Source organism: Myodes glareolus, chromosome 9 (assembly GCF_982192425.1).
Source record: "Myodes glareolus chromosome 9, mMyoGla1.1, whole genome shotgun sequence".
Classification (NCBI taxonomy): domain Eukaryota; kingdom Metazoa; phylum Chordata; class Mammalia; order Rodentia; family Cricetidae; genus Myodes; species Myodes glareolus.
The window spans coordinates 45,851,773-45,879,503 of record NC_142034.1 but is presented as its reverse complement, the minus strand read 5'-3'; the positions used below and the strand labels follow the sequence as shown (position 1 = coordinate 45,879,503).

At 54.7% G+C, this 27,731-nt stretch overlaps 2 protein-coding genes across 15 annotated transcripts; one reads left to right on the top strand and one right to left on the bottom strand.

The window, feature by feature from the left end:
- Window positions 1–133: 133 nt before the first annotated feature.
- On the top strand, window positions 134–8,119 carry Coro6 (coronin 6). 6 transcript variants are annotated; one of them, XM_085695382.2, is made up of 11 exons: window positions 134–524; window positions 1,617–1,875; window positions 3,308–3,430; window positions 3,849–3,978; window positions 4,073–4,251; window positions 4,901–5,020; window positions 5,969–6,073; window positions 6,161–6,306; window positions 6,622–6,679; window positions 6,785–7,015; window positions 7,108–8,119. In XM_085695382.2, the coding sequence occupies exons 2-11, from the start codon at window positions 1,678–1,680 to the stop codon at window positions 7,228–7,230; spliced, it is 1,413 nt and encodes a 470-aa protein (XP_085551508.1). In that variant the 5' UTR covers window positions 134–524; window positions 1,617–1,677; the 3' UTR covers window positions 7,231–8,119. The 6 variants fall into 6 exon arrangements, with proteins under 6 accessions (XP_085551508.1, XP_085551506.1, XP_085551510.1 ...); XM_085695380.2 differs by having other exon boundaries at window positions 7,105–8,119; XM_085695381.2 differs by lacking the exon at window positions 4,901–5,020 and adding an exon at window positions 5,435–5,554 and having other exon boundaries at window positions 141–524.
- On the bottom strand, window positions 8,120–26,563 carry Ankrd13b (ankyrin repeat domain 13B). Of its 9 annotated transcripts, none has more exons than XM_085695372.2 (15): window positions 26,433–26,563; window positions 15,211–15,346; window positions 14,997–15,121; window positions 14,870–14,915; window positions 14,174–14,317; window positions 13,899–14,088; window positions 13,755–13,821; window positions 12,231–12,312; window positions 11,255–11,319; window positions 10,917–11,047; window positions 10,648–10,805; window positions 10,368–10,520; window positions 10,114–10,277; window positions 9,963–10,039; window positions 8,120–9,533 (listed from the first exon to the last, which is right to left on the bottom strand). In XM_085695372.2, the coding sequence occupies exons 1-15, from the start codon at window positions 26,544–26,546 to the stop codon at window positions 9,134–9,136; spliced, it is 2,052 nt and encodes a 683-aa protein (XP_085551498.1). In that variant the 5' UTR covers window positions 26,547–26,563; the 3' UTR covers window positions 8,120–9,133. The 9 variants fall into 9 exon arrangements, with proteins under 9 accessions (XP_085551498.1, XP_085551501.1, XP_087766409.1 ...); XM_085695375.2 differs by having other exon boundaries at window positions 8,120–9,478; XM_087910287.1 differs by adding an exon at window positions 9,670–9,746 and having other exon boundaries at window positions 9,343–9,478; window positions 10,114–10,520.
- Between the last annotated feature and the right edge of the window lie 1,168 nt (window positions 26,564–27,731).

The window sequence follows — 27,731 nt, the reverse complement described above, 5'->3', positions numbered from 1 at the left end:
CCGGTCCTGGCTGTACAACCCCACAGCCCCGCCCGCTGGGAACGACTAAATTAGCTGTGCGATTGCGGCAAGAATGCGGCGCTCAGGCACCTGATCACTGGCGGTGGCTCCCAGTCTCGGTGTCCCGCTTTGGACAGAGCGCCTGGGTCACCCGAACCTACATACGAGGGGCGGAGGGAGACACGGGGCGCGCACACCCCTCAAGCGCACGCACACTTACTTTTCCCATTTTACCGGGGCAGACGAAGTTGAGACGCAGGACTTTCCCGCGCTGGACAGGGCGTGGCCGCATTGGCCTGGCCCTGCCCCCCCCCGTTCGGCCCCGCCCCCCCAGGTTGATGGCAGCAGCAGCTGGGACAGCAGCGGAGCCCGCAGGCAGCTGAGAACCGCAGACAGCGGCCGGAACGCGCGACCCAGTGCCCGGCCCCGGACGTGCCGCCGACGCCTCCCTCGGCCCCCCGTGTACCCCGGCCCACTCCGCAGAGGAGTCGCTGCGAGAGCACCCCCGCCCGGCTTAGGACCAGGTACCCTCCTCCCCGCCTCCGCCCCCGCAGCCAACGGAGCGGGCGGGGTCTCTGGAGGGGGCAGAGATCTGCGCCCCCCCCCTTCCCCGCCGCTAAATTCGGTCCGGCAGGGCGGACTTGGTGTCTATATTTGGCCGGACAGCGGCTAGCGAGGAGACACCTAGTCTCACAAGAACTCACTGCCAGAGCAGGAGGCTAGAGGAGGGTGTGGGTAGGCCGGGCTTTAGGCCTGGGGCTGCAGGAGCGGTTTGAAGGGCACAGGGATGCCCGGGCTGGGGAGGGCCAGGAAACAGTTGACCTCTGGGAGAGCCTGGTGTGTCCCCTTGGGGAAAGTGGCATAGCTAAGGTCCTGGCTCCAGAAAAAGGACCTCACCTCCTCATTGGTACACATCTGGTCCTTGCGGTCCTTGCCGATGGGGTCATGGACCGCCACCCTCAGGAGAACCTACTAGAAGCCCCAGCGCAGGCACAGGCAACACACTCAAAAAAGCCAGACTAAAGTATGATACTCATGTCACTTGTCCATAATCGGTCTTCTCAGAGAAGCCTGTGCATGGTGAAATGGACGGAAGGGAGAGCCACCTTATACTGCCCAGTCCCGCACATCCCAACCCCCTCACCACGGGAGGAAACAGTAGTTGAAACAGGCTAACCAGAGGAATGTTTCTCTTGGCAAATTTGTAGAAAAAGACACATGTGCCTGAACTCTGCCAGAGATGAGCATTTGGGATCTTGAGGGCTGGAGTCCTAGCCCCACAACTAACCTTGAACTAACGTCCAATGATTACCAGAGAGTATGTTGAGTAGTGTGTCTCTAGGAGGGATAAACACTTGCAAAAAAAGTGCTCATCCGTGACCAGCAGCAGGGGGAGACCCACTGATACTGCTCCTCAAAACATTGTGTCCCGCAGCAAGTTTCAGTCCTATGTCAGCCTCCATTACCCCCCTAGCCTGTGTGTCTAAGTGGCCAGACTCCCCATCCTAGCCTCTCAAATTAAACACTTGACAGGCGACAAAGATCTGCCTTGATCACCTTGAAGAAAACCCGCTGCTCCTTACCAGATAATGCTCACTTCCTCCTCCCTCTCGCAGTTGGCAGGATCAAGGACCAGCGCGCCTCTAGGTTCTGCTCTCCCCTGTCTTTGCTCCAGCCATGAGCCGGAGAGTGGTGCGGCAAAGCAAGTTCCGCCATGTGTTTGGTCAGGCAGCAAAGGCCGACCAGGCCTATGAGGACATCCGGGTATCCAAGGTCACATGGGACAGCGCCTTCTGTGCCGTCAACCCCAAATTTCTAGCCATTATTGTAGAGGCTGGAGGTGGGGGTGCCTTCATTGTCCTGCCTCTGGCCAAGGTGAGGGATGAGGGAAGGGAACCGGTTGTCTGGGACCCCTGGGCTGTCTCCCTGGAATCCAGTCCTCCATCAGAAGGGCAGTCTCTGTGAATTGGCGGCTCTCCCCTCCCCATCCTCTGAGCAACAATATCAGAGTGGCCTATGCTCACCCTCTAGGCCATGCAGCCCCTGTTCCCAGCAGGGACCAAGATGAGAGCTAGTGTTGTAGCTGGTCCGGTGCAGCAGAGCCAAGTAGTCAGATTCTGACTTATTTTTCACCAGTACGAGAGAGAGAATGTGTTAGATTCTGGTTCTGGTACTGGGGTAGAATGAAAATTAAATGAAAGGAAAAAATACAGAAAGCCAGAGTCTTCCTCTGCACCCAAGGAAAAGGGGCCAGGCAATGACTGTCACCTTCGCAGACACTTGGCCATCTCCATCCCGGGGTAGAGACCCCAAAGCATAGCCTTGATCTAGATACTGACCCTTATACCTTGCTAGAGGAGGCCCCACAAGTGGCAGGGTCAGGAAGAGGCCTGACAATAGCCTATGACTCACCCTGGACAATGCAGACACCATCCAGAGACACCATCCCAAGGGCTCAAATATCAGCCAGCGCCACCTCCTCCCCAGTGTGACTGCCATTTCAATGCCATTTAGCCACCCCCTCTCCCAGGCTGCATGGTCTGGGCCAGTGCCAACCCCTGCAGAGTCTTCACAGCTCCCAAAATCAATTGATGGAGATAAAAAGAAAAATGGGGCCCCAGCCCTGGCTAAGGGGTATTAGGCACCAGGACGGTCTGACGTGGTTCCAGGTGTAACCAAGGGAAGGAAGGACCTGCTGCAGGAACGAGGACACTGCACTCAGGGCTGCTCACTTCAGTCTCTTCTAGGAGCTTCCCACAGATCCCAACTTGGGGAACAGGGTGTGGGGGTCCATGCCTGTGAGCCCAACATTGAGCAGACCAAGGCAAGACCAACGTAGGCTAATAAACATAATGAGACCTTATATTTAAAAATGAAAGTCCTTCTCCAAATAGGTGTCTTTTGAAGAACACTGGGTTTAATTCAAGTCTGTGTTCTAATGTCTTGCTATGGGTGCTTTGTTAAGTCACCATGCCTCTCTGAATCAGATTCCCTGGTACAAATGATTTCACTCTGTGCTGTTCAGCAGAGTTCAGAGAGTGAACTGGATAAGAGGCTAAGAGATGTCTGCAAAAAGAAAACTAATGATACAGAATCGATGAGTCAGCAAATGGCAGTGACCACTCCAAAACCACATCCAGGAGGGCCTGAGGATGCAACTCAGTAGTTTAGTGTTTGCTTAGCAAGTGCCAGGTCCCAGTGTGTGCACAAGTGTGCACACACACGTGCGTGCACACACACACACACACACACACACACACACACACACACACGAGTGGTCCGATATCTCTTTCTCTGACCCCTCCAGACAGGACGTGTGGATAAGAACTACCCACTGGTCACTGGGCACACTGGCCCTGTGCTGGACATTGACTGGTGCCCACACAATGACAACGTCATCGCCAGTGCTTCAGACGACACCACCATCATGGTAGGAGCCAGGTGGATGCTGCCAGCTGGGTAGGGGAGCAGAGAGGTGCCTCACCTGTGCTGGGGAAGGGCACCAGAAGCCCTGCCCTACGCTGCCGGTTCCCAGATTATTTTTGGTTAAATACATACCCACTCCCTCCCAGAATGCACTGCCTAGAACTAATTATAACTGTGATCAACTTGAGGCCCTAAGAGAAGGGGTACAACACTCTGAAATTTTTCCTGACAGAGTGAATGGGGAGGTCTCTGGAGAGCTGGCAATGCTCCCTGGTCCTGAACTGCTGCTTCTCTGTCTGGGCACCACCACCCCACTACACTATCCTGTACTTGACACTTAGCACTCAAGAGGGCCAAAAGCACTGAGGGGGCAGAGCTCTCCCTGTATCCCACCTACTTGTTGTCCTTTTCTTCCTACCTAGGTGTGGCAGATTCCAGACTACACCCCGGTGCGCAACATCACGGAACCTGTCATCACACTCGAGGGCCACTCCAAGCGTGTGGGCATCCTCTCTTGGCACCCCACTGCCAGGAATGTCCTGCTCAGCGCAGGTCTGGGGATGTTTAAGAAGGGTCCCGACTATAGATGAGGGTGGGAATGAGGAAGGTGGGGGCCCAGATAACCAGGCCTGGACACTCTGGACAGGTGGTGATGTCATCATCATCTGGAATGTGGGCACTGGGGAGATCCTGCTGAGCCTGGACGACATCCACCCTGACGTCATCCACAGTGTGTGTTGGAACAGCAATGGTAGCCTGCTAGCCACTACCTGCAAGGACAAGACCCTGCGAATCATTGACCCCCGGAAGAGTCAGGTGGTTGCGGTGAGTGCCTGGCCTGACTATTCTCTAGCACCCCTTGCTCAACAGCAGCTGGTAGCACCTGCTACCCACTGTCATCAGAGCCACTGGCCCCAGCTCTTACCTGTCCCATCCCTACTCCAGAGATTAGTCATGACCCCCGCACCCCTTGCAGGCTTTAGTCTCAACCTCTTCCCTGAGTAAGCCCCCAGACTGCAACCCTCTGCCTGCTCCTGTTCCTTCCCTTCCCATGCATCTTGAGCTCCCGAGGAGAGCTCCTTGTCTTTGGATTGAGGGGAGAAGCTGGAAACCGCATCCTCCAACCAGAACCTGCATGAAACCTGAACTCTGGGACCCTCTCCTCTCAGATAGCCAACGCCATCTTCCAGGGTCTGGGGCCTGAACTCGTACTGACCCCCTTCGCACCCATTGACCCCCTGGGTGGGGATGAAACAATCCTCAAGCTTTGCATGCCCCAGCTGGGTGCCCTAGGAGGGCTGGGTGCCCTAGGAGGGCAATGGCCCTGTCCCCCTGTCCTGGCCAGCCCCTGTCTAACCTGGGGTGTGGGGGTAGGGGATGTGCATGTTTGCATGGAGCACAGGAGTGGCGCGGCTGGGAGCGGCGTGGGGCGGTTATGTGGGCGGGTACTCTAACCCACTAACCCTGCGAGCAGGAGCGAGCCCGGCCTCACGAGGGCGCCCGCCCGCTGCGGGCCGTCTTCACCGCAGACGGGAAGCTGCTCAGCACCGGCTTCAGCAGGATGAGTGAGCGGCAACTCGCACTCTGGGACCCGGTAGGCCAGGCCGAGCCGGCGCAATGGCTCGCTTTGCAGGATCAGCCAGGAGCACCCTCCCGAGCGGTGGCCCGGCTCAAGAGGCCCAAGCGGAGCACAGGGCTCCCTTGTGTGTAAAGCCCCACTGCAACCCCAGGGAGCCAGCAGACATCGCCTGCCCCAGGGATCCATCAGCCCTTGAGAGTGCCTAAGGTCTGGGACCTGCTGAGAGCTCCGCACCTCCTGCTCGGTCCCCGCCCTGATAAGTCTCCAGGCCAGGGTCCTGCCACTGACCTCTGTGAAACTTCATTCTTAGGACTCTTCCCCCGCCCACCCCACACTCAGGTTGGCAAGGTGGTTGCTCAGATCTCCATCTTCCCCAAGGCAGGCAGTAGGGTGATGCTCCTCCCTTCTTCCCCTACCCCCCGCCCCCAGGAGAAGTTTGCAGCCCACGAGGGGATGAGGCCCATGCGGGCTGTCTTCACGCGGTTGGGTCACATCTTCACCACGGGATTCACCCGCATGAGCCAGAGAGAGCTAGGCCTGTGGGACCCGGTAACACAGTTGGAGGCTTGGGGTGTGTGCCCCGGGGGCTGGCATCACGGGCGAGGGGCCAGACGTCCCGCACCCGAAGGGTATGCCCATTCCGACAGGGCTGAAGGTTGCTGCCACCTCACACCCTACACTACCCAGTTTTCTGTTGGTTTTTTTTTTTTTTTTTTTTTTGCGTCGCCTGAAGGAGCTCCCGCTGGCGCCCCCTCCTGGTGATGCCTAGTCCCTGGGGGTGGTTTGCTGTGACTGCATGCAACCGCACAGGGTGTACTTGTGCCAGGGAAACGGAATGAGAAAGTCTAGAAGAGAGCCTGTGGGTCTCACCAGATCTGCCTTGGGAATGCATGGGATTTGGAGTGAAGTCTGAAGCAGCCCGGGAGGATGAACAGGGCTGGTCACTCTTTCTGTGCTCGGCAGAACAACTTTGAAGAACCAGTGGCCCTGCAGGAGATGGACACAAGCAATGGAGTGCTGCTGCCGTTCTATGACCCCGACTCCAGCATTGTCTACTTGTGTGGCAAGGTGTTGGAGGCTGGGTGGGAAGGACCACGGCTGGGATGGAGATGAGGGTCCTGTCTGTCCGTTCCTCTCAATTGACTGGTTTTGCAGGGTGACAGTAGCATTCGGTACTTTGAAATTACGGACGAACCACCCTTTGTGCATTATCTGAACACTTTCAGCAGCAAAGAGCCGCAGCGGGGCATGGGTTTCATGCCCAAGCGGGGACTGGATGTCAGCAAATGTGAAATTGCCAGGTCAGCACTTCAGTCCTTTCTATCCCCCTGTTCCTCATGTCAGCTTTTGCTCTCCAGGTCTTCCCCTAATTGAGCTACCCTTTGGAAAAGAGAAAGGAGCCACATTCATCTTTTTCAGTGACTGCCCCGCCACCCACTAGCCTGGCATTCCACCCGAGATGTTTTACCCCAAAACTGATGTGTGCAAAGTTCAATGTACACGGTAGTTACTCGGGTAGTTACTCAGTGTATTGACTTCCAACACCTTAGTCCCAGACATGGGGCTTTAAAAAGAACAGGGAGACAGCAAGAGTGTTGAATTCCCCTTCCTCATAGGTTCTACAAGTTACATGAACGAAAGTGTGAACCCATCGTCATGACCGTACCTCGAAAGGTGAGGAAAGAGAAGAGTTCGACAAGGGGGTTGATTGGAAAGCATCAAAAAGCAGCCATCCAGTGCCCAGTTCACACCGGCCCTCTTGTCCACTCTACCCCTCAGTCGGACCTGTTCCAGGACGACCTATACCCAGACACGCCCGGCCCTGAGCCAGCCCTGGAAGCAGATGAGTGGCTATCAGGTCAGGATGCAGAACCTATACTCATTTCGCTGAAGGAAGGCTATGTACCTCCCAAACACCGCGAGCTTCGGATCACCAAGCGCAACATCCTAGATGCACGTCCGCCAGCTAGTCCCCGGCGCAGCCAGTCAGCCAGCGACTCCCCCTTGTCGGTAAGCTCTCAGATCTGACCTGCTCTACCCTAGCTCTACCCGCTGCCTCCTGCTCTCTGCCATGGTCTCCTCTGCCCTCCATGTATCAGCAGCAGCACACCCTGGAGACATTGCTGGAGGAGATGAAGGCCCTTCGCGAGCGAGTGCAAGCCCAGGAGGAGCGCATTACCGCTTTGGAAAACATGCTGTGTGAGCTGGTGGATGGCACGGACTAGCCTGGCATATATGCTGCAAAGCTCTGCACACGCTGCAGATCTGATGGAGCAGGGCGCACAGACTGGCATCACCAACCTTTGGTCTGGAACTCCGTACCCTGCTTCCTGGGCTTGGGGTTAGGGGTGAGACCAGAAAAAGAAACTCCGTCCCTCGCAGGAGGCCTGGACACAGGGATCTTAAGTGGCAAGGACTGAGCTCCGTACTAGGCCCCGACTTTACAGGATTAGGCCTAGAGGGAGCCTGGGATAATGCCGGCCTTAGTAATGGTGCTTAGTGGTGAGGTGGTGTCCCTCTGTCCCTTACCCTGGGCAGGGGAAATGCTTAGTATTAGTGCGCTGCCTGGGGCTGACCTCACATGGATCTCAACAGGTATCCCCAGAGTCTCAGGAAAATTCCCTCATTTCTCCTAATAAGCTCACTTGATTTCCTCCTCAGTATGTAGGGGCACCCCATTTCTATTGCTGGCAAAGCCTGACCCACTGGCTTCATCCATCCATCTATGGCACAGGGCTCTCCTCTTTTTCCCACTTCCAAAGATGGCAGCTTCTTGGAGACAGACATACCCTACCAGAGAAATCTCAGGAGAACTGGCATAAGGAAGGTCACACACACACACACACACTGCCTCCAGCACTCTACTGAGTCTATAAAAAAACTGAGGCATAATTAATGAAATGATTTACTAAATACAAGTCTGTGCCTCCTGCATGGATGGCTCCCCCCATTCCCTTTTTGGAAACCTGGGGAACCCAGCAAATGCAAGCTGGGTTGAGAACCTGCCAGGCAGCCTCTTACCCTAGGTCAGCCATCTTTGCATTGAGGTTCCAAAGACCCCACCTCCCACCCACCGTAGGCACTTCTCCCTCAATAAAGTTAGATAGAAAAGCATCTGGTTTGAAACCTCTTTATTTGTGCCTCAGAATCAGTCTGGTGCCCCTGGCATCAGGAAAGGGGACAGGAAGAACAGCTTCACTTTGTTGCTCTTTCCTTGCCCCCCTTTTGTGCCCCTTCTGAACCCCTGGCAGAAAAGCCAGCCAGAAGGTGGCCCCAAGACAAGGGTGTGCATGGGCCCCTGCCCAGGGAGGGGGGACTGTGCTTCTTTAGGTGGGTAGGGCGGAACAGGGAGAGCCGGGGTTAGCACCATTGGATAAAGGGTGTTATTCAGCCCCAGAATGGGGGCAAGAGGGGTGCACAACCACAGAGGGCTAGCAGCAGCTGGTAGGAACGGGTGGGTGGTAATAGTGGTGCCAGGGCCCTGATCAATGCCTTCATGTTGGGTCTAGTGCTCGCTCCCAAGCCCATATGCTGCCCCCGCTCCCCAAGGCACCGTGAGGGAATCAGGCCTTGTCCAGACTAGGGGCACCTTAGACACACTCCCTGATCACAATAAAAAACGTACTGCGGGCATGGGGATTCCAATTTCTGGCTGCCTAAGGAGAAGCTGGGACCACCCTGAGACACAGGACAGGTGTGGGAGCTTGTGTGGGAGCTGGGGGAGCTGGGCACCCCGCTAAGTGCACTTGACGCTGAAATGCCGGGGTGAGGAGGGGCTGGGCCCTTGATGTGCTGGTTTGTGTCTGGGACAAAGCAGCGACACAGCACACAGGGCAATCAGCTGCCTCCCAGGGGTGAAGAGCTGAGATGCGAAGGCTTCAGGGGCAGTGTCCTGTAGAGGGGTCAGTGAGCAAGAAGAAGGACCAGCTAGAAGGAGCAAGGGACAGGGACAATGCTCCTCTCAAGGATTCATTTCCTTTTCAATACCACCTGTCTCCGCCCCTGGACAGACCCAAGTCCAGAGAAGCGGATTAGGGGGTCACCGTACAGCAAAGCAGGGAGAACAGCCATGCCTCTAGGGCTCTGGTTTGGAGAGTTACTCCACGCCTGTATCAAACCCCTGGCATCTCAAGCCTGGTGCACCCCTACACCCCCGATGTGATGGCTCCAAACTCCTGCAGCTGCACGGCAGGTGCGCAGACCCGGGTCCTGCGTGGAGTGAGCGAGGGTCCCAGCAGAGGGCGCTACTGTTCGGTCAGCGAGAGCCGCAGGATGCGCTCCAACTCTTCCTCCTCCTGGCGTGCTCGCCTCCGTCTCTCCTCCTGCTCCTGCGCAGACAACTCCATAGCCAGCCGCAGCTGCTCGTCGTAGCTCCGAAACACGTGGCTGCTGGAGCTGGGACCCGGGCTGGGCCGAGGGCTGGGCACTGGTGCCGGGGGCACGGGCTGGCGCTGCGGCGTGGGTGGGGCGCTCCTGGGGGCGGGGAGGATTTGTCGAGCGCTCCCCGCTCCCGGCACACCTGGGACACCTGCTCGTAAGTGGGGCAGGAGACATCGTGGAGGCCCCAGGGCTGGGCAGACTTGCCACCCTTCTAGGGGAGGCCATGAGTCTCACTGGGCTGTCCTGGCCCCACCCGGTGATGGAAGATCCCAGGTCCCGCCAACCTGTCTGTTGAGGGTCTGAACGTCCTGGGAGTTAGGTCCCTGCTTTCTGCACATGCCTGGAGCACTGGCCACCCACCCTGTGCCAGGAAAGGGGTTTGGCAGAAGCCATCTTGATAACGGGTTTTTGATACCAGATGGAGCCCTGCTGCAGGCACTAAGGGTTCTCTGGGCCTAGCAGGGTTCCGGTGTCACCGTGCAGTCTGACAGGTTAGTGGGAGTCTCTGTGCATGTGTGTTGGGGGTAGAAGAGGAAATAGGCACCTCTGAGTTCTCTTCAACCTCATGGGCACTGACCTGTCCTGTCGGCGGCCTTCACAGGACATGGGGTGGGTGCCTGGCTTGCTGTTGGTTAGTGCCTCCCAAATGGTGACCTGGAGGGAGCGGGCTGTTAGCTGCGCCGGCCGGCCAGCACTTGGAATGGCGTGGAGCGGCGTCAGGAACACACCTGGTCGTACTCACTGCCCGCCTCAAGCAGGCTCTGCTGGATGGCAAACTGCAGCAGGTCATCGTCCTCATCACGAGGCACAGCTTCTCGCTGGCCGCCGAGCACGCTGTAGCCACGGGGGGCCTCGAACAACGCAGGGGAGATCTCACAGCCGCGGCAGGAGGCTGGGGGCGTGGGCCAGGGGTCAGTCAGGGAGGGAAACAGAGCCCAGCTGTGAGAAGGCAGGACTCTGGGGGGGGAGCGGAGAGACTCACTGGTAGAACTGGAGCTGCTGACGCTGGAGGAGTCGCTGCCAGGGGATGGGGTCTCACTGCTGGGACTGCCTCGTACGGAGGGCACTGGCTCATCGCAGCCATTGAGGTTCCCGAAGGTGATGCGGGCGTTGAGAATGTGAAAGACGGGGATTTCTGAGGACAAGGAAGCCATTAAACACCAACATCTAGCCCCTCATACCTTAGACCCACTGCCCAGATTTCTTCTAAACCTCACCCTCTCAAAGTGACTGAGGAGAAATTGGGGGAAAGAGGAGCTCACCAATCTTGACTGGGAAGCCAGGAGGCAGGCGCAATGTGATGAAGTCCCGGAGCTTGGCGAAAAGTGCATTGCTGACAGCCATGAGGTCAATGATGGGAGCCACCTGCTCACACAGGGACAGGGGATGCTCCTCACACAGCCACAGCTTGGCCTTGAACCTGGTCCCCCAGATCCCAAGGGGTAAGGGGAGCTGTAGGAAGCCATGGCCTCCTAGCACCTCTCAGACCCCTGGCCTGCCCATCCCTCCCCAGAAAGAGCAGGGGCCTCACTTCTGTGTCTTGGTGGTCAGTTCCATAGGACGGCCCATGTCGCGGTTGCCGAGCTCAAAGTTGGGGTTGAAGTATTCCTCCGCAGTGATGGCAGTGGGGTTGGCTTGGCTCAGGGTCTGAGTGATCAGGGTCTAGACCGCACGGAGGGAGGCTTTAGCCCGAGTCCAGGTCAGGGGCTGGTGACACAGTCCCTCTTCCCTCCCACCTCCAGCATAGAGCTGACACTGCCTTGTGAGTAGGAAGCCCACATAGGTCATGGTGGGCAGGTTGCCACCAGCGCCTCCTCTTAAGTCACACCCACATCCTTCAAAACAGTAACACCCCTGACACACACTCACCCCATTTTGGGGGCCCCCATGCTGCTCAGCAATTCCCAAGAAAGACTGCAGAGGTGTCTTACAACCTAGAAGAAATGTGGGGCCTCAGGACATTGCAGCTGCATACACATAGGTGCCTCATCCAAAGCAACTGCACCCGAGATCTAAGGCAGGGGTGTGGGCAGCTCTCACACCTCACATTCCTAGCCACTCCCACCTAAAGTGATGAGGGCTCTTAGGAACATGGTCCAGGACTCACTGCACACTTGGGTGAAATGAAAGGGCCTAAGCCAGACGTAGTGGGTGGCCCCTTGATACCAGCACTTAGGAGGCAGAAAGGTAAGTGGGTATCTGTGAGTTGGAGGCTAGCCTGGTCTACATCAAGAATTTGGGGCCAGGGCTATGAGTGACACCCTGTCTCCCTAAATTAATAAATAAATAAATAAAATAAATAAAAGCACTTAGAGCTCATGGGAAACTTCCCAAAGTGCCACTCTCCAGGCTGGAGACCTTGGACAGCAAAACGCCTGTCTTCTTTAGGGGAGTAAGTAGGGTATGTGGGAGTGCACACCCGCGTTAGCGACTTCACTGTCTTCTCAGACAAGTAGAAATTACACGTCTCCACTTGAGACAAGTTAGATGGCGCCCAATGAATGTGTGTGGTATAAGCAAGCACACAGGCTCAGTGGCAAGGCTCTCTGATTTTCCACCAAAGCATTGAATCAGATGCCTAGACGAACCTATAAGTGGCATGCATGACACTTTTCTCCTAAGTGCAACACAGACATCAGTAATCAATCACTGAACCCAAATGAGCTCTAAGAATCTTTGCAGTATGGCAGGCACCTATCTGAGTTGAAATCAATTTGCCTGACTGACTGAGCCGCCCTGGCACTGAGTGGCCAGAGAATGCTATTGGGAGCGCCCTCCCTCAGACTGGTGACTGGTGGTCCCGCCCATCTACAGTGTCTCCCCCAATTTGTCTCAAGCTTGTTACCTTTGGCCTTGCCTTTGTGTTGTTCGGAAAGATGCTCTGTCCGAGTCCGGGTGATGAGCTCCACGTTGGAGGCCCCATATACCTGAGAACAGAGAGGGAGGGGGTGGGGACAGCCTGGTGCTGCTCAAGGGAATGCTAAACAATAAAAACCTTGGAGGGAATCTTTGCATGTGGGCAAGTAAATATAGCCAATTATTTCACTTATTCATTCAACAAACTTTTTAGTGGTATTTGAATCCAGGGCCTATTGTACACTGGGCAAGCGTTCTCCCCCAGCTGCAGCCCCAGTCTAGACAAACAAACGTTCAGAGGAACAGCTAGAGACCAACCACTGAGGCCGGCATCAGAGACACAACGAACAAAGCTGACACCATCTCCTTTGAGAGTCACACTCTAGTTGGAAAGACAAGAAAATGTGCAGTCATAAAACAGAGATACATGCCCCGGCAGGGACACCCAAGGCCCCTTATCTGAGCATATAGAACCGAGGAGGGCTTCCCGAAGGAGACAACATATGTACAGCCTTAAAGTCTTCGTCAGCACCTTCATTCATCGAATGCTGGGGAGGTGGGGCCTCACAGTGGCAGCTTTTCAGAGGCCTGGTTTTGATCCCCAGCTCTGCTATGTAAAGATGTGCACGGCGCCTGTAAGTATCTCGGTGACTCTGCTAGAACAGGGGAGCACTGCAACCCTATCTGTAGGCCAGACGAAACAGCCCAGCAAGCCTACTTAGTGGGGTACTAGGATTAAATTAAATGGGGTGCGATGGGGAGGGCTCAGGACACATGTGTAAGGTGGCGTGAGAGCACCTGCCTGTTGTGAGGACACACCCACACAGCCCGGCAGAAGACTGCCGGACATGACTGTCCTAAGGACTCCACAAAGGCCCACAGTGGGAACCTAGTGGTGAATCTAGGGTAAACATTCGAATACAGCAGCTATTTCTCCCCGTATCTAGGGCAACAGATGAATGTATTAGTGTTTGGTGAAGGTACCTAGACCTTGAAGAGATCACAGTAGAGAACAGCGATTGTTTTCCATGCTTTATAGAATTATTTCCTATCTATGCATGACTTTGGTCATAAGACTATCCAGGCACACTTGGAGATCTTGAATTATTGGGTACTGCAAACACCACACAATAAGGTTGCAGGGGTGTGATGGCTCCCTTCGGAGAACATATAAAATAGATCAAAGAGGCTTTGGTTTGAGGAACTTGTATCCCAAACAGAGCCTTTGTGTACAATCAATAAATTTGCTTCTGAACGGAGGTTCGAGGTTCTGGTTCACAGAAACTGTTCCTCCCCGCTGCCAGAGAGCCTAAAATTACTTTCTGGGGGAGACTCTCTGCTTTTGAGCAGTTCATGCAACACAGAACACCCAAAAATGTCCGTCTGCAGGAGGACTGTTGATCTCAGGCGTTTCTCTGTGCTGAATTGCCTCTGTGCCCACAGTGCCAAAGAGTGCGTTGGGAGTGCTCTGTTGAGCATGGCCGAGCTCTGGGACCCAGAGCTGTACCCTCACCTTGGCTTCATACCCATTCACAATCTCTGTCTTCTCGCTGCGCCAGCCCAGGATGCCAGTCTTGTTCCTGGGGAGGTAGAGTCGTCCAGGTGAAATGGCTGCCTATCAGGCTAGCTTCAGGCTAGCCACGCTGCACCAACTCACCTCTCAAAGGAGATGTTCTTGGTGTCAAGCTGTGTGGTGACAACCGGTGCAGTCAGCCGGCTCAGCACTTGCTCCTCAGTGGGTTGGGCAGCAGCCAGGAGCAGTTCCCGATCCTGCCCGGCCAGGGCCAGCGTCTCCATGTATACCACACGGCGGTCATGGTCAATCTCCATGACCACGGCACTTGTGTCTGCCGCCAGGGAAGAGCACAGCGGTCAGGGTGGTCGGGGGCTGTCTGCTGTCTCCCACCCTGCCCTATTTACTCCCAGACTGACCTTGACCCCTGAAGACAAAGCTGCGATTCCCTCTCTGCCAGGTCATATGGTCAAAGCCCAGAAGTGTGGTGTCTACCCTCAGGTTCTGCCCACTCTTCCACACTTTGTAGGTGTCACTAGGGCAGATCTTGGATACCAGGGGCACTGGGTAGAAGTGAAGGTCAGAAGGGGCTTCAGTTCCCTGGGCCAGCCCAGGGCACAGAACTAAGTCGATAACACAGCCAGAAAAAGACTAGAGAGCTTGCAAGGGAGGAAGAAGCCCTTCCTTCAGCCCCGTCCCCCCGTGGAGAGTTGAGAGATCTGAGGTTGGGCACAGGGATGGCTCACACACCACTGTCTCTGACACCCACTGTGTATTCACTCACTCAGCCTCTCACCCACGCTCTCAATGGGCATTTACTGAACACCAAATCCACGCCAGGCAATGTCCCAGTCCCTGGAGGTACAACACCAGACAAGGTAAGACTTTTGCCTGCTGGACTTTACCTTAGAGCAAACGACAGGCAAATCATTACACAGGAATAGAGATGATGATAATAGCAACAAGACAGCAGCCGAGGCAGTCTGCGAAGACCTGGCTGGGAGTTGGCATTGATCTGAGGCTAAGTGAGAAGGGACCCCATGAAGAGCATGGAGCGACACTCCGGCAGGGGACAGTGAACTCAAAGTCCCCGGGTCAGATTCAGCTCCTCTTACCCCAGCTAGTGAACTCCCATTTCATCTCCACGTAGAAATCCTGGGCCTGGAGGAAGACAAAGAAAAGGGCTGAGCTGGCACTAGAATCGGATGCTGGGCTGCAGTGGGCAGGGAAGCTGGATCTCACCTTCCGGAGCTTCTCCAGCAGCATGGGGATGCCTGCCAGTCGCTTCACCACCCGCTGGTAGTCTCGGTACCGCAGCACCAGCTGCACCAGCTCCAGGTCCCGGGTACTCACAGCCTCCTGTAGCACTGGGGGCGGGGGAAGTGATGTCACAGGGTGTGATTCTCCGGCCCACTCCAGGACACTGGCTGAAGGACTAAGATAACAAGGTGCCCACCTGTCCAACCACTGCGATTCTCCCTGCCCACGTCCGCGCCGTGTGCCAAGAGCACACGGGCACATTCCAGGTGCCCCAGCGTGGTGGCCAGGTGCAGGGGAGTCCGACCACGGGGATCCAGTTGTTCAATGTCCACCTGTGGAAGAAGTTGAGATGGAGCAGAGCCCTAGTCACTTCAGAGGCATCTGACACGGGTCTAACAGCACCTAAACTGGCAGCAGCTCTCTGGCTGTCACCTGCTCTAACTCACAAGGCCATGAGAGACCAGCATGGTGAGTGTGGCCCTGTGAATGGAGAAGGGCATAGGAGACAGGGAAAAAAGACACTGGGAGGGGGAAACAAGGGCCTTCCTTCTGGTCTGCTAGGCCTCCAGCTAGAGTTATGGCCTTCAAGGCATCATGGGCCGCCTGTGGAATCTAAGGCAGAGTTTGAATGGTGGTCCATCCAAAGAGGCTGTTAGCCAAGGAGGATGCCTAAGGCTAAGCCGGTCGAGTGGTCTCAGACGACACTGTCAAGCAACGCCACTAATTTACAGCATTGCCACAACCACTGAGTAACTGTTGGCAAACGGGTACGGCAAAACCCACACAGCAGGTAGTGCACACACTCACAGCCCCAGCAATGAGAAGGCTGAAGCAGGAGGATGATGAGTCCAAGGCTAACGTGCGCTACACAGAGAGCAGTGCCGACCCGTGCTCCCCTCCCCCGCCCTCACCGCCCAGCTTCACTGGCTACGATGAAAAAGCATGCTCACAGCCCAACTTCAGAGCCCTGTGTTATGCCTTTGGGCTCAGGTAGCGACATTTTTGCATCAATCCTGTGATTTCAGGAATGATACTCCACTACATGCAATTGTACTGTGCTGTGAAAAGCATATGTGCTAAACCTAAATATTTAAGCATATCTCAGGAGTCTGAACTTCTGGCTAAACTCAGTGACTCTACCATATACATGTTAATGCCTTTCCAAACCCTATTGAAGAGTGTCTCTCCCAAGCAAGATGAGGTAACAAAAACTATGCTGAAATGAATGGAATTGATATCACTTCAAAATACAGGAAGCAATTGTTTTTAAACCGATGTCTCCAACTGGGATCCCTGACTGTGGTTTCCCAGGCCTTCCACCTGGAGGAACATCGTGATTGCTACTCAGAGAGGGGAACCATCAGCAGACTTGGAGTTGTCGGGACAGGCAGGATGAGGAAGGCGGAGCAGCAAGAGGAGGGGAAGGGGGGGCTGCTCCTTTGCACAGGGGTCCCTTTGAGTCTTTACTGATTACCAAGTATCATGTGCGCGCAGTAAAACTCAACACGATTGTGAAAAACAGAGAAGTGGGCAGACAGCCTTCACAGCTCACCAAGGGTGGACAGACAGACAGCCCTCACAGCTCACCAAGGGTGGACAGACAGACAGCCTTCACAGCTCGCCAAGGGTGGGCAGACAGCCCTCATAGTTCACCAAGGGTGGACAGACAGACAGCCCTCACAGCTCACCAAGGGTGGACAGACAGCCTTCACAGCTCACCAAGGGTGGACAGACAGCCTTCACAGCTCACCAAGGGCAGCCACTCACACTCAAGATGCTAAGAAGAATTCTGGATCCACTCTCTATTTGGTAGAACCCAACAGTGCTGTGCCTTTCCAGCAGGGCTAAACTGGCCTAGAGAAGAGGCTCACCTGAGTCAATCAACTAGATTAAGAGTTAGCATCCAAAGGCTCATGGGCAAATAATTTAATTAATTTGTTCAAAGGAGGCTAATCCTCTTTAAAGGAAGATGAAGGGGGCTGGAGAGACAGCTCAGAGGTTAAGAGCATTGTCTGCTCTTCCAAAGGTCCTGAGTTCAATTCCCAGCAACCACATGGTGGCTCACAACCATCTATAATAAGATCTGGTGCCCTCTTCTGGACTTCAGGCATACATGCAGACAGAATATTATATACATAATAAATATTTTTAAAAAAGGAAGATGAAGTTCAGATGTTTAATATGTATCTACAAGGTCAACATCCACTAGGCGGATGTGAAGCTGGACCTGTCAACCCAACAGTCAGGAGGCTACGGTGCAAAGGCAGCTTGGACCACGCAGTGAGACTGTCTCCAAAATCACCCACCCATGCTTCCAGTGTGTCTCAGTGGCGCCTTTCTTCCTCTGAGCCCTCATACTAAAGTCTACAGTCAATACCTTTATTAAAGCCCAACAGGATGTCATTAAGAAGACAACCGTCCTTCAAAACTACTGCGCATGTCACAAGGAGGGAGACATGGTCTGTAATACAGAGGAAAAGCGTGCAATAGAAACACTGAGAAATTAAAGACAGTGATGCAGATGCTCAGCCAGGAGGTGGTGGCGCATGCCTTTAATCCCAGCACTCAGGAGGCAGAGGCAGGTGGATCTCTGTGAGTTCGAGGTCAGCCTGGTCTACAAGAGCTAGTTCTAGGGCAGGCTCCAAAGCTACAGTGAAACCCTGTCTCGGTGAAAAGAGTGATACAATATCCTCAAAGTTTGCGGTTTCGGGAGGCTTCTTTTGTTGGTTTTTTGTTTGTTTCGTTGGTTGGTTGGTTGGTTTGGTTTTGGTTTTAGTTTTTCGAGACAGGGTTTCTCTGTGTAACAGTCCTGGCTGTCCTGGAACTCACTCTGTAGACCAAGCTGGCCTCAGACTCAGAAATCTGCCTGCCTCTTCCTCCCAAATGCTGGGATTAAAGGTATATGCCACCACATCTGGCCTTTTGTTGTTTTTTTTTAAACAAGCTCTCGATATGAAGCCCAAACTGGCATTGACAGGGCTCTCCCTCCCCTCCTCAGCTGGCTGTTGTTTTTGTGGGAGGGAGGAGTTGTGGGAGGGACAGGGTCTTAGCTGGCCTTGAACTCAGAGAGAGCTGAGCCAGCCTTGAATCCCTTTGCTCACCTCAGCCTCCCAAAGTGCTGGGATTGTGGGTATGCACTACCTCACCCAGCTTGACATCTGGAATTAAAGGCTTGCTCTACTATGCCCAGCGGTAAATTTTTGTCTTAACTCACCCATTCTTGTGGCAATTTGTTGTGGAAATGAGTACAGTGAAAAGCCAATAAAACCAAGAAACACAACACCCCATAAAAAGTCGATGCCAGGGCCCCTCATCATGAGACGCTGGGAAGGTGCCCTAGGAGCACAGAAAGGAAGGAAGCCAGTATCAGTGGGACAAACAGAAAACACTTGACTTCTCATGACAGCTAATACAAGCCCCGAGCCAGCATAATGAACCCGTATGGTACCGGGGTGCAGGGAAGAAAGAGTCGGTGTAAAACTCTACACCTCATGAAAAGACTCTTCCAACACGAAGGGGCACAGGGACTGTGGTAAGCCGCAGCTAAGGGAACAGAGTGCCAGAAGACGTGTGGAAAATGATCAGGTGGGAAGAAAATGACACCAGATGGAGACTTGGATCCACACAAAGAAACTGAGAATGCCAAAAATGTTAAATTTGCAAGTATAAGAATGTCACTAAAATATTTAAAACCCATAAGAATAAGGAGAAGAGATGTCAGCAGATGAAAATTTTCAGCACGTCTTCAGAAGATGGAAAGTGCCCAAGGAAGGCTACTGATTTAGTGGGCAGGGAAAGCCAGGACCCACTACTGATTTAGTGGAGCAGGGAAAGCCAGGACCCACTGAGCGGCGGGGGAGGGGCAGAGCAGCAACCAGGTCACCCCAAGATCACAAGCATGGGGTGTGCTAGACTCCGAGTGCAACCCTGGCGGCCCTTGCACTGGACCCCACAGCTATGGTTTGCCCCTCCACCCAGGTGGGGTACTTATTTCTTCCTGAAGGAAGTGAAGACTGAAATAACCTCTGGATAGAGATATCTGGGGTTCCCAGGATGGATCCGTAAGCGTCTGCCCGGTTGTGCTATGTGTCAGTGAGCTCCAGGCCACACTCCCCCACATGTCCTTAGAGCCACAAGAAACTGGACACTGGAGGCAAAGTGTCTACCATGAAATGAACCAAATAGACAATGGGACATTGTGAACAGGAGGACACTGTGTCTGTCGGGAGTGAAAGGAACTTGGGGGTAGGGGTGGGGCGGCAATTTGTATCCTCAGAGGACATGAAAAGCTTACTGAGTTCTCAGCCTGAGACCCCCGGCCCCCTGTCACCGTGCCTTTCCCCACCCCGGCGCTCCCTCTAGAAGCATCCTCCAGGAGTATCTTCCTTGCCTTTCCTGGCTTGCTGCATTCCTGCACAGCTGCCCTGGGCTCACCTCACAGTGGACAGCGCCCACTTTGCTGCCCTTTCAGGTTGAAACAAATGGTACTGGCAGGTGGCGAGGTGCTCTGCAGGTAAGGGCACAAGCCTGCCACTAGGCCTGGTCACCTGAGGCTGAAAGAAGTGACTTCCAAAACTGTCCTCTGACCTCAACATGTGCAAGTGGTGTGCTCATGCCTCCCCCAACACACACACATACATACACACACACACACACACACACACACACACACACACACACAGAAAACTTAAACGTTTAAAAGCAAAAACCCATGCCTTCCTCCCCCACCCCAGTATTCAGGTAAGGCTTAGGGTATGAAAAGCACTGAGCCTCCAGAACACCCTTTAGCCCCCCCTTTCCCTCACCCTCCACATCTACCCTAACCCCATGATCTGTGGGCTCAACCTTCAAAGCAGACCTCGAGGCCCTGGAAGTTCCCACCTCAAGCTACCATGCTGCTCCCAGTCACCTGCATGACTGTCCCCTTACAGCTCACAGCACCTCACTCATGCCTCCACGTGACCAGGCTAACCTGAACTCAGAGGAGTGGAGAGATGGCTCAGTGGCTAAGAGCTCACACTGCTCTGGTGGAGGACTCTCTTCCCAGCACCCACATGCTATGGTGCCTCACAACAACCCAACAGCTCCAGTTCTGGGAATCTGGTGCCCTCTTCTGACCTCTGAGGGCTCCAGGCCTGCATAAGATACACATGCAGGCCTGCAGGCAAAACACTCACACACATAAGATGAGACAAATAGATCTAAAGTAAAGAAATTAATGACATTAACGAGGAGCTTGATACACTTTGGCACGAATCTCTCCAGAGGTTTTTGTTTTGTTTTGTTTTGTTTTTGCTGTGTTTGCTTTGTCTTTTGTTTTTTATTGTTCATCTAGAAGCCTACCCTGGACTTCTCTTGAAACTCATCTACCCCACCTACCCACACTGTCCGTCACCTTAGAAATGATCCCTTGGGTAGCCCAGCACTGTGATTTTTACCCCCAAGAGTTCATGTGCTGGAAGCCTGGTCCTTCCCAGTAGAGCATGGTAGAAAAGCTGTGGATCTATAGAGCTGGGGCCATAGGGGGTAACTGAGGCAAGGCCAGCACCAGAGAGAGAGGCTCACAGGAGCAGGTCAGGTCTCGGGGGACTGGATCAGCTCCCACAAAGTGAGTTCAGCTTCCTGGCTCTTTGCCCTGCCCACCCCGTGCTCCTTCTGGATGGGCTAATTTATTCACTGCCCTGTGACACAGCCAGGGAGGTGGTCCTGGCCAAATGCTGCTGCTGCTTCATGCTCTTTGAACTCTCTCCACTCTGACCTTTCCAGTCCCCAGAATCATGAGCGACTGGGAGCTCCATCAACCTCTTTTTCTTGTAGTCTTCAGTTATGCTGGAGGGTTTGGTTTGGTTTGGTTTGGTTTAGCGGTATGGAGGATCAAGCCCAGGGTATGTCTTGCTGTCTGCTAAGCAAGTGCTGGACCACAGGGCCACACCCCAGGCCATCAGGAAATCTACTACATCAACACAAACTGAGTGTCTATGGAACCTTTCTTTCCGCCTTCGGGTTGCCACCCAAATGTCACCTCCTTATATTAGTCTGCTCTGACAACCAACCTGAGGTGACAGCTGCCCCTTGCCCTGTTTCAGATCTCTGCCAGCATGCAGGCTTCTTCACTTTCTCAGTTTCCCTGATCCTATGTTCACCAATGGCTTCCCAGACCCTGGACAGCACCTGGCATGTAACCAGGGATTACACATTTGTTAAATAAAGGTATAGATGACTATATTGAGGGTCAGAAGAAGGTTTTAGAAAAAAAGTATATAAAAGTGTAAACCAAGAGATGCAGTTCTTGGAGTGGTTTATAATTATAGGGGTTAGTATCAGGGAGGAGCTCAATGAGGTAGTGAGGTGGGTAGCGGGAGGATGGGAGGTGTTTCCTTAGAAACCCAGGAGCTGGAGAGACAGCTCAGTGGTTAGCAGTGCTGCTGTTCCATCACGAGGACCAGCATCCACGGCAGGTGGCTCACAATGCCCGTACCTCAGCTCCAAAGGATCTGATGTGTCTCCTGGCTTCTTACAGATGCACAGACACACACACAAATAAAAACAAATCTGTGCCGTGACGTGCACTCGCGTTTGCGGGCACTCTGTACACACACAAACGAGTGTAAAAACATTTTTTCTTTTTCTCTATTTTTTCATTTTTATGTGTCTGGGTTTTTTGCCTACATGGACATCTGGGCACCAAGTGTGCCTGGTGCCTGAGAAAGCCAGAGAAGGGCACTAGATCCCTGGAACTAGAGTTATTGATGGTTATGCACTGCCGTGTGGGTTTTCCTTTAACTGAACCCAGGTCCTCTGCAAGAGCAGCTAGTGTTCTTAGTCACAGAGCCATCTCTCCTGCTTAGTAAGAACTGCTTTTCAAAAGAGTGGAAATCTTTAAAATAATTGTTTGTTTTTGTGACAATTTCTCATGTAGCCCAGGTTAGCCTCAAATGTGTGGTGGTCCTCCTGCCGTGGCTCTCGTGACAGGGTCACAGTGAGAGCTACCACTGCCCATTTTTTTAAAAATGTATTAGCAGTTCTTTATTTTTAAATGCATTGGGAGCTCAAGAACAAGTGGCCTTGCCCCTCTGGGTCCCTAAGCTCTACCTTGGAGCTCTGAGGAGTCCCAAAGCACCTTGTGCCGGCTCCTACAGAGAAGGGGAAGTAAATTTACTGTCCCGGGTGGGCTGGACGCCCCCTGGTCCTGACCTAAGTGGGGTTCTGAGCCATGAGGTGGAAATGAAAGAGAGCCATAGACCCTGAGCTGGCTGAGAAAGCCAGGGCGTGGCCTTTAGGCCTGTGGATGATCAAGCGGTAAAGGTACTGCCACCAAATCTAGTGAATTGAGTTTGATAGCCAGGTCCCACATGGGGTAAGGGGAGAACCAACTCTAGCCTCCACGCCACCTGCACTATGGCGTGCGCATGCACACATGCACACACATGCACACACACACACACACACACACACACACACACAATAAATACATATGTCAAATAAAAAAAGAGACGGCCGTCCCCCAGAGTTTCAGGTGAGCCGCTGGGTGTCCCTAGCTCTGCCCTAGATGCCACGGCTGCTGATGCTACTACTGAAGCTAACAAGGCCCTAGGGAACTGGTAGGCACCCTGCCTGGCCCCAGAGCTCCTGTGGGCCTCAGCTCCCAGCTCTAGAGGCTAGCCCTCCTGCAAGATGAATGCAATGCCTTTCCCACCCCAACTCCTCAAGACTGCTCCCAGCATCTGCCCTCAGGCAACTCTGAGTCCCGTGCGGACCCCAAGGACCTGTCCAAGCCCCCAAACAGTTCCTTCCCACCCATCGAGAACAGGACCTATAGCGCAAGTGGCAGTGCCCTGGGCCCAGGTGGGAGAATTCATTAACGTCCTCAGCAAAAGCGCACAGCTGTTGGCTTAATTGCTGCAATGAAAAGGTTTCCATGAAACCCAACACCGATCCTCCCCACAGAGAGAGTAGAGACTCTTGAACCTCCGCAGGCTCAGAGGGAATCAAAGCTGGAGTCTTTAGGGCTTAAGTCTTTAGGGAGCTGGGGCTCCCTGGGTGGAAGCCTCCCTGCCTCCCCTCTGTGCACCTGCGCATTGGCACACACAGGTTCCAGAAGAAAGCATGCCCACCCGACCTACCCAGCGGTCCCTGTGCAGGCACAGGTGTGCCTAGCTGCTCTCGGGCTCTGCAGGAGTTCACTTGTGTACCGTGTGTTTGGTAGCGGCGGTCTAAATGTTCAGGCACACTGCGGGGGGTTTTCAAACTCTTTTATCATGGACAGAACTATTGGTCAGGTAAAGCCTTAAAAGCACTTGTCAGATATACAGTAAGTCTGGGCACTGAAGAAGGGTGGGAGATCACGGAGCCTTGGACACTTGGCCTCCTCTCCTTCCCTGGCCACCCTCTCCTTCTTCCCAGGCCAAGGGAAGATGGCTGGAGTCTGAGTTAGTCATTGCTTCAGAAAACTGCCACCTAACAAGGGTGGCGGGTCAGGCACGCCTGCGCTTTCTGGAGGGTGGGAGGGTGGAGGGTGTTTCCCCAGACCGCATGGGGCAGCACTGCTGACTCTCCTCCACCCTTTCATCCCTGTGTGGCCCTTCTTCACCCCAGAATTCATTGATTTGTTTGTCTGTGTTCGTTTGAGATTTGTGGTTCTCTCTGCTGAACTTCCTAGCTTCCTAACTGGTGTTACCCCCACACCCAGGACTATAGAGTGAGGGAAGGGACCAGGTGCTCCCCCCACCACCGAGATTCCCAATATAACTGGTACTTATAAGGGCCTCACCGAGCTCTGGGTAGGAAAGCTGAACGGAAAAACTGGAAAGGAAGACCAAGGCAGAAGCAGCCCCAAGAAATAGCAACGCTTCCCAAGGACCCCTTCAGAGTCCTTGCTGTCCATGGCCATCCCTGCCCCCTCACCCCGAGGGAACGCATGATTCCAGAACCTGGGCCGTGCCAGGCAAAGAACTGACATACTTTGCTCTCCACCACCGTCCCTCCTGCCTGGCAGGACACCTGACAACCACACCACTTTCAGGCTCCAGCGAGGCTCCTTCCTTGCATCCCAGCATCTCTTAACTGTTCACCATTCCCAGAAGAGCCCCCCCCCCCCCCAGTGGCTGAGCCACTCTGAAAGCTCTCTGTTTGGCCCGACTCAGCCAGTCAGCACCGTCAGGCCTGCCCACGGGAGGCCTCCGCAGGATTTTGTTGGAGCAAAGCAGAGACAGCTATGCCAAGCAAGGACCAGGGAGTCCCAGCTGCCAAGGAAAGCCTGGCGGTTTTCTATGGTGGCTTGTGCCAGGAGCCTTAGAGGTCAAGGACCCCCAGCACACACCATCTGGGATGCTAAGTGCCTGCAGGAGTGCTGTCATGATGTCTGGTGGCTCGGTCTCCTGAGAAGACATCCTAATGCCCCAAAGATGAGACAGTGAGCATTTGAATGTGTCACCCCATATCAGCCTTGGGGTTGGGTACAGCCAGGGACTCTCTCATTGAGGCTAACTTCCTGGTACTCTGGAGAGGAGAACACCTGCTTGAATTCCTCTTGGATGAACAAGGGTTAATGTCACTGGTGCCCTATATTCTCCTGGCTTAAATTAAGAACAGACAGGCAGGTTTCCATTTCAATGAGACATTGACTCACCAGATTCAGAATGGGCTGAACAGGGTACCTAGCCACTATGGCATCCTGAGCATGAGAAGAACATTCTCAATAGCCCTGGCCACCAGACCTACAGCAGCTGAGGCTCCCCAGCAAGATGGCTGACTTGAGGTCTGTCAACAAAGGCCTGGATGAAAAAACCCTCTTCCGAGACATTACATTTCTTTCTAGTTTTAGGAAGAGGACCACCCACACCCTTCAGTCAAGGGAGTGGAGCTGAGACATTCTGGGGATTCAGTTTCTAGCCTTCTAACAATCCCTAGATCTTTGGGGGACTTCCTCAGGCAAGGAAAGTGGAGAGGAGCCAGAGGATGGGATTGGATCTTTATGGCCTGAGTTCAGCACACTGCAATCCCAGAACTAAGTCTCCTCCAGGGCAGGCATCGGTACCTTGTATTTGCTTCCCAGGCTCTCTGACCTTCTGTCTTTACGAAGCTTTTATGACAGATAAACTAACTTGGAGACAGCTTGTGGAAACAGACACAGAAAGGAAGTGAAGCCCCAGCCCAGCCCAGAGGCTTGCAGATCATTTGATTCTGAAATGGGAATGCAATGCAGAGCTGAATGCTGTACTGATCTGGAGCTCAGAGGGAGTATCAGACAGTCTGATGGCCAGCCTTGTCCTCTTCCCTTGAGAATTAGGGCCTCATACTGAACTTCCACGATTGAGGAAGTGGGCTCACGGTCCCTAAGTCTCAGATTCTAATGAACTGGGAGGCCTGAATCCTAAGGAACCCAGAGCAGCCTGGGCCCAGCTCTGCCCACCGCTTTCCCTGGGGGCAGGGGTTGCATCATGACTGCTTTGCAAGTTGCCTGAGTGGCAAGGACAGAACTGAAGACTATTAGTGGCCTATGCCTGCCTTTGTCCTGAATAATGGCTAAGAAATGCCATCATTCCCCAGTCTTTCTGTTTGTTTTGGTTTTCGGATACAGGATCTCACTATGTAGCCGGGCTGCTCTCAGACATGAAATAAGACCAGGCTGACCTTAAACTTGTGGCAATCCTCCTGCCTCTGTCTCCCCACTGTTGAGACTATAGGCATGCACCACCACTTCAGGCTCCCGGTCTTCTTTGGGGTCACTGCCCAGCCCAAAGCTGTCTGACCCACAGGTTTCTCTGATTAGCAGACCCTCAAGTCCTTCCCGTGGCCCCCTCCTTCCACCTCGGTGAGAAGGTAGGCCCTAGCACCAAAAGACAGGAGACCGTTTTTTTCAGCACCTGGACAAGACCCTTTCCTCGCAGGGTCTTCCCCCACTCCTGGCTCTGGAGCCTAGGCTGGGAACTGAGGCATCCATAGATTTCGGCCACTCTAAGCAAACAGGGACCTCGTTCACCAGGAAGTGAGAGGGCACTGGGTGGGGCTGGGATGTCTGGGAGTGCCACAGAGCTTGTTTCCCGATCTTGTGTGGCCCCCCTCCTCACGCAGGCCTTTCTTATCTCTGCACACTCACACGGGGATGTCGCGCCTAGACCGAGCGGGGTGGACTCTCACACCACATGGAACACAAATAGAACCAACACCCCTCCCTGCAGTCCCTTAAAGCCCCGACACCAGTCTCAGAGGGCCCGGAAGGTGTGGACCACCGGTCCTGGAACCAGGGGTGCAGGCGGGGGCCGCTCCCATCACCCTCTTCAGGTCAACAAGCACAAAAGCCGCGGCTGCAAACAAAGAAGCGCTGCAAACTAGCCGGGGAGGCGGGACAGGCGGCGCCGCGCCCCCTCCCCACGCCGCGCGGGCGTGCCGGGCCATGGTCCCCGACGGCGCTCCTACCTGGCCGGCGCGGACCTCCTTCTCCAGCTCGCGGTGGCGGTTGTGCCACACGAGGTAGTGCAGCGGGTACTTGCCCTCGGGCCCCTTCCTGGTGGAGGCGTTGGCGGGGATCATCGCCCGCTCCTCATGCCGGGGCCGCGGCGCCCGGCCCGCGGGGAGGGACGGCGCGGGAGCCGGGGCCCGGGGCCGCGGGGCGGGCGGCCGGCGCTGTCTGCTCGCGGGGCTGCGGCTCGGGCATGTGCGAGCGGCGGCGGCGACGGCGGGCGGGGGCGGAGCGCCCGGCGTGGTGCGGGCGGCGGGCGTCCTCGGGAGGCGGCGGCGGGCGGCGCGGAGCAGCCCCCACCCGCCCGGGGAGGGAGCGGACACTCGGCGGCACGCGGCCTCGCGCCTCGCCTCCCACACCCCCGCACACAAAGACGCCGCTCAGCACAGAGAGCAAGAACCCGCAGCGGGAGCGGGGGCGCACGGGGCGCCTGCCCCGGGGACGCCGCCGCCGCCGCAGGGACGCGCGCCCGTAGCCTCCGGCTACCCTAAACCGCATAGCCCGGCCCTCAGCCCGAGCGGCCGGCGAGGGATGAGCGGATGCGGGAGAGAGAGGAGGGGACCCGGGTGCCTGGAGCTGGGCTGGTTACAACTTTGACCCCGCAGCATCATGGGGCTTGTAGTCCGCTTGGTGGAAACGAGTGTTAGGATGACCAGAGCCGGTCTGGAACCGATTTCCTGAAAAGGTGAACTGAGAGTCAGGCCCGGTCGAAAGGGAGACCTTACTTTGCTGCCAGGTGGGTTGGGACGCGCCTCCACCGCTGGCATTTTGCCTTTTGCAAAGAAATGGAGGAGGCTTACAGGCCTGGCTTGAAGGGTTGGGGCCAGGAACGTGTGGCCTGCAAAAGTAAGCTTGGGTCCCAGGGAGGATGAGGAGGCATCTAGATTCTTAGAAGATATTGACTAATGAATGGCCCCGAAGAGAGATTCAGGGCGTCAGTACCAAGGGTCATTGAAGCAGCCAGGGATCTGACACTTGAAATGTTTCTCAAGTGTTTTGCTCTTTCAGAAAATTAAACCCCATCCTCCACACATCGCGTTGGAAAGAGATTGTCCAACGGGGCGAAGAAGACTGTCCTTCCCCTACATTGCTCAGCAAGAACCAGGATGAGGTTGAGCAAAGACAGCAGCAGGTGGCAACTCCCCACCTCCATCCCACGTGGGTCCCTGCCTAAGGGAAATGACTGAGTCCAGATTGCCTCCTTCCTGAATGACCAGAGTAGATGAGCCCTTCCACAGGATCCTTTGTAGAGAGTG

What these genes read in the sequence shown, in the direction of transcription:
- Coro6 (XM_085695380.2), top strand. Translation starts at nt 1,678, where the DNA reads ATGAGCCGGAGAGTGGTGCGGCAAAGCAAGTTCCGCCATGTGTTTGGT. An exon ending in CAGACGACACCACCATCATG is followed by an intron (nt 3,431 to 3,848) that starts GTAGGAGCCAGG and finishes CTTCCTACCTAG; the next exon opens with GTGTGGCAGATTCCAGACTA. An exon ending in GGAAGAGTCAGGTGGTTGCG is followed by an intron (nt 4,252 to 4,900) that starts GTGAGTGCCTGG and finishes CCCTGCGAGCAG; the next exon opens with GAGCGAGCCCGGCCTCACGA.
- Ankrd13b (XM_087910283.1), bottom strand. Translation starts at nt 26,546, where the DNA reads ATGATCCCCGCCAACGCCTCCACCAGGAAGGGGCCCGAGGGCAAGTAC. An exon ending in CTTTGTCTTCAGGGGTCAAG is followed by an intron (nt 14,089 to 14,173) that starts GTCAGTCTGGGA and finishes CCCTGGCGGCAG; the next exon opens with ACACAAGTGCCGTGGTCATG. An exon ending in GAAGGCCGCCGACAGGACAG is followed by an intron (nt 9,534 to 9,962) that starts GTCAGTGCCCAT and finishes ACTTACGAGCAG; the next exon opens with GTGTCCCAGGTGTGCCGGGA.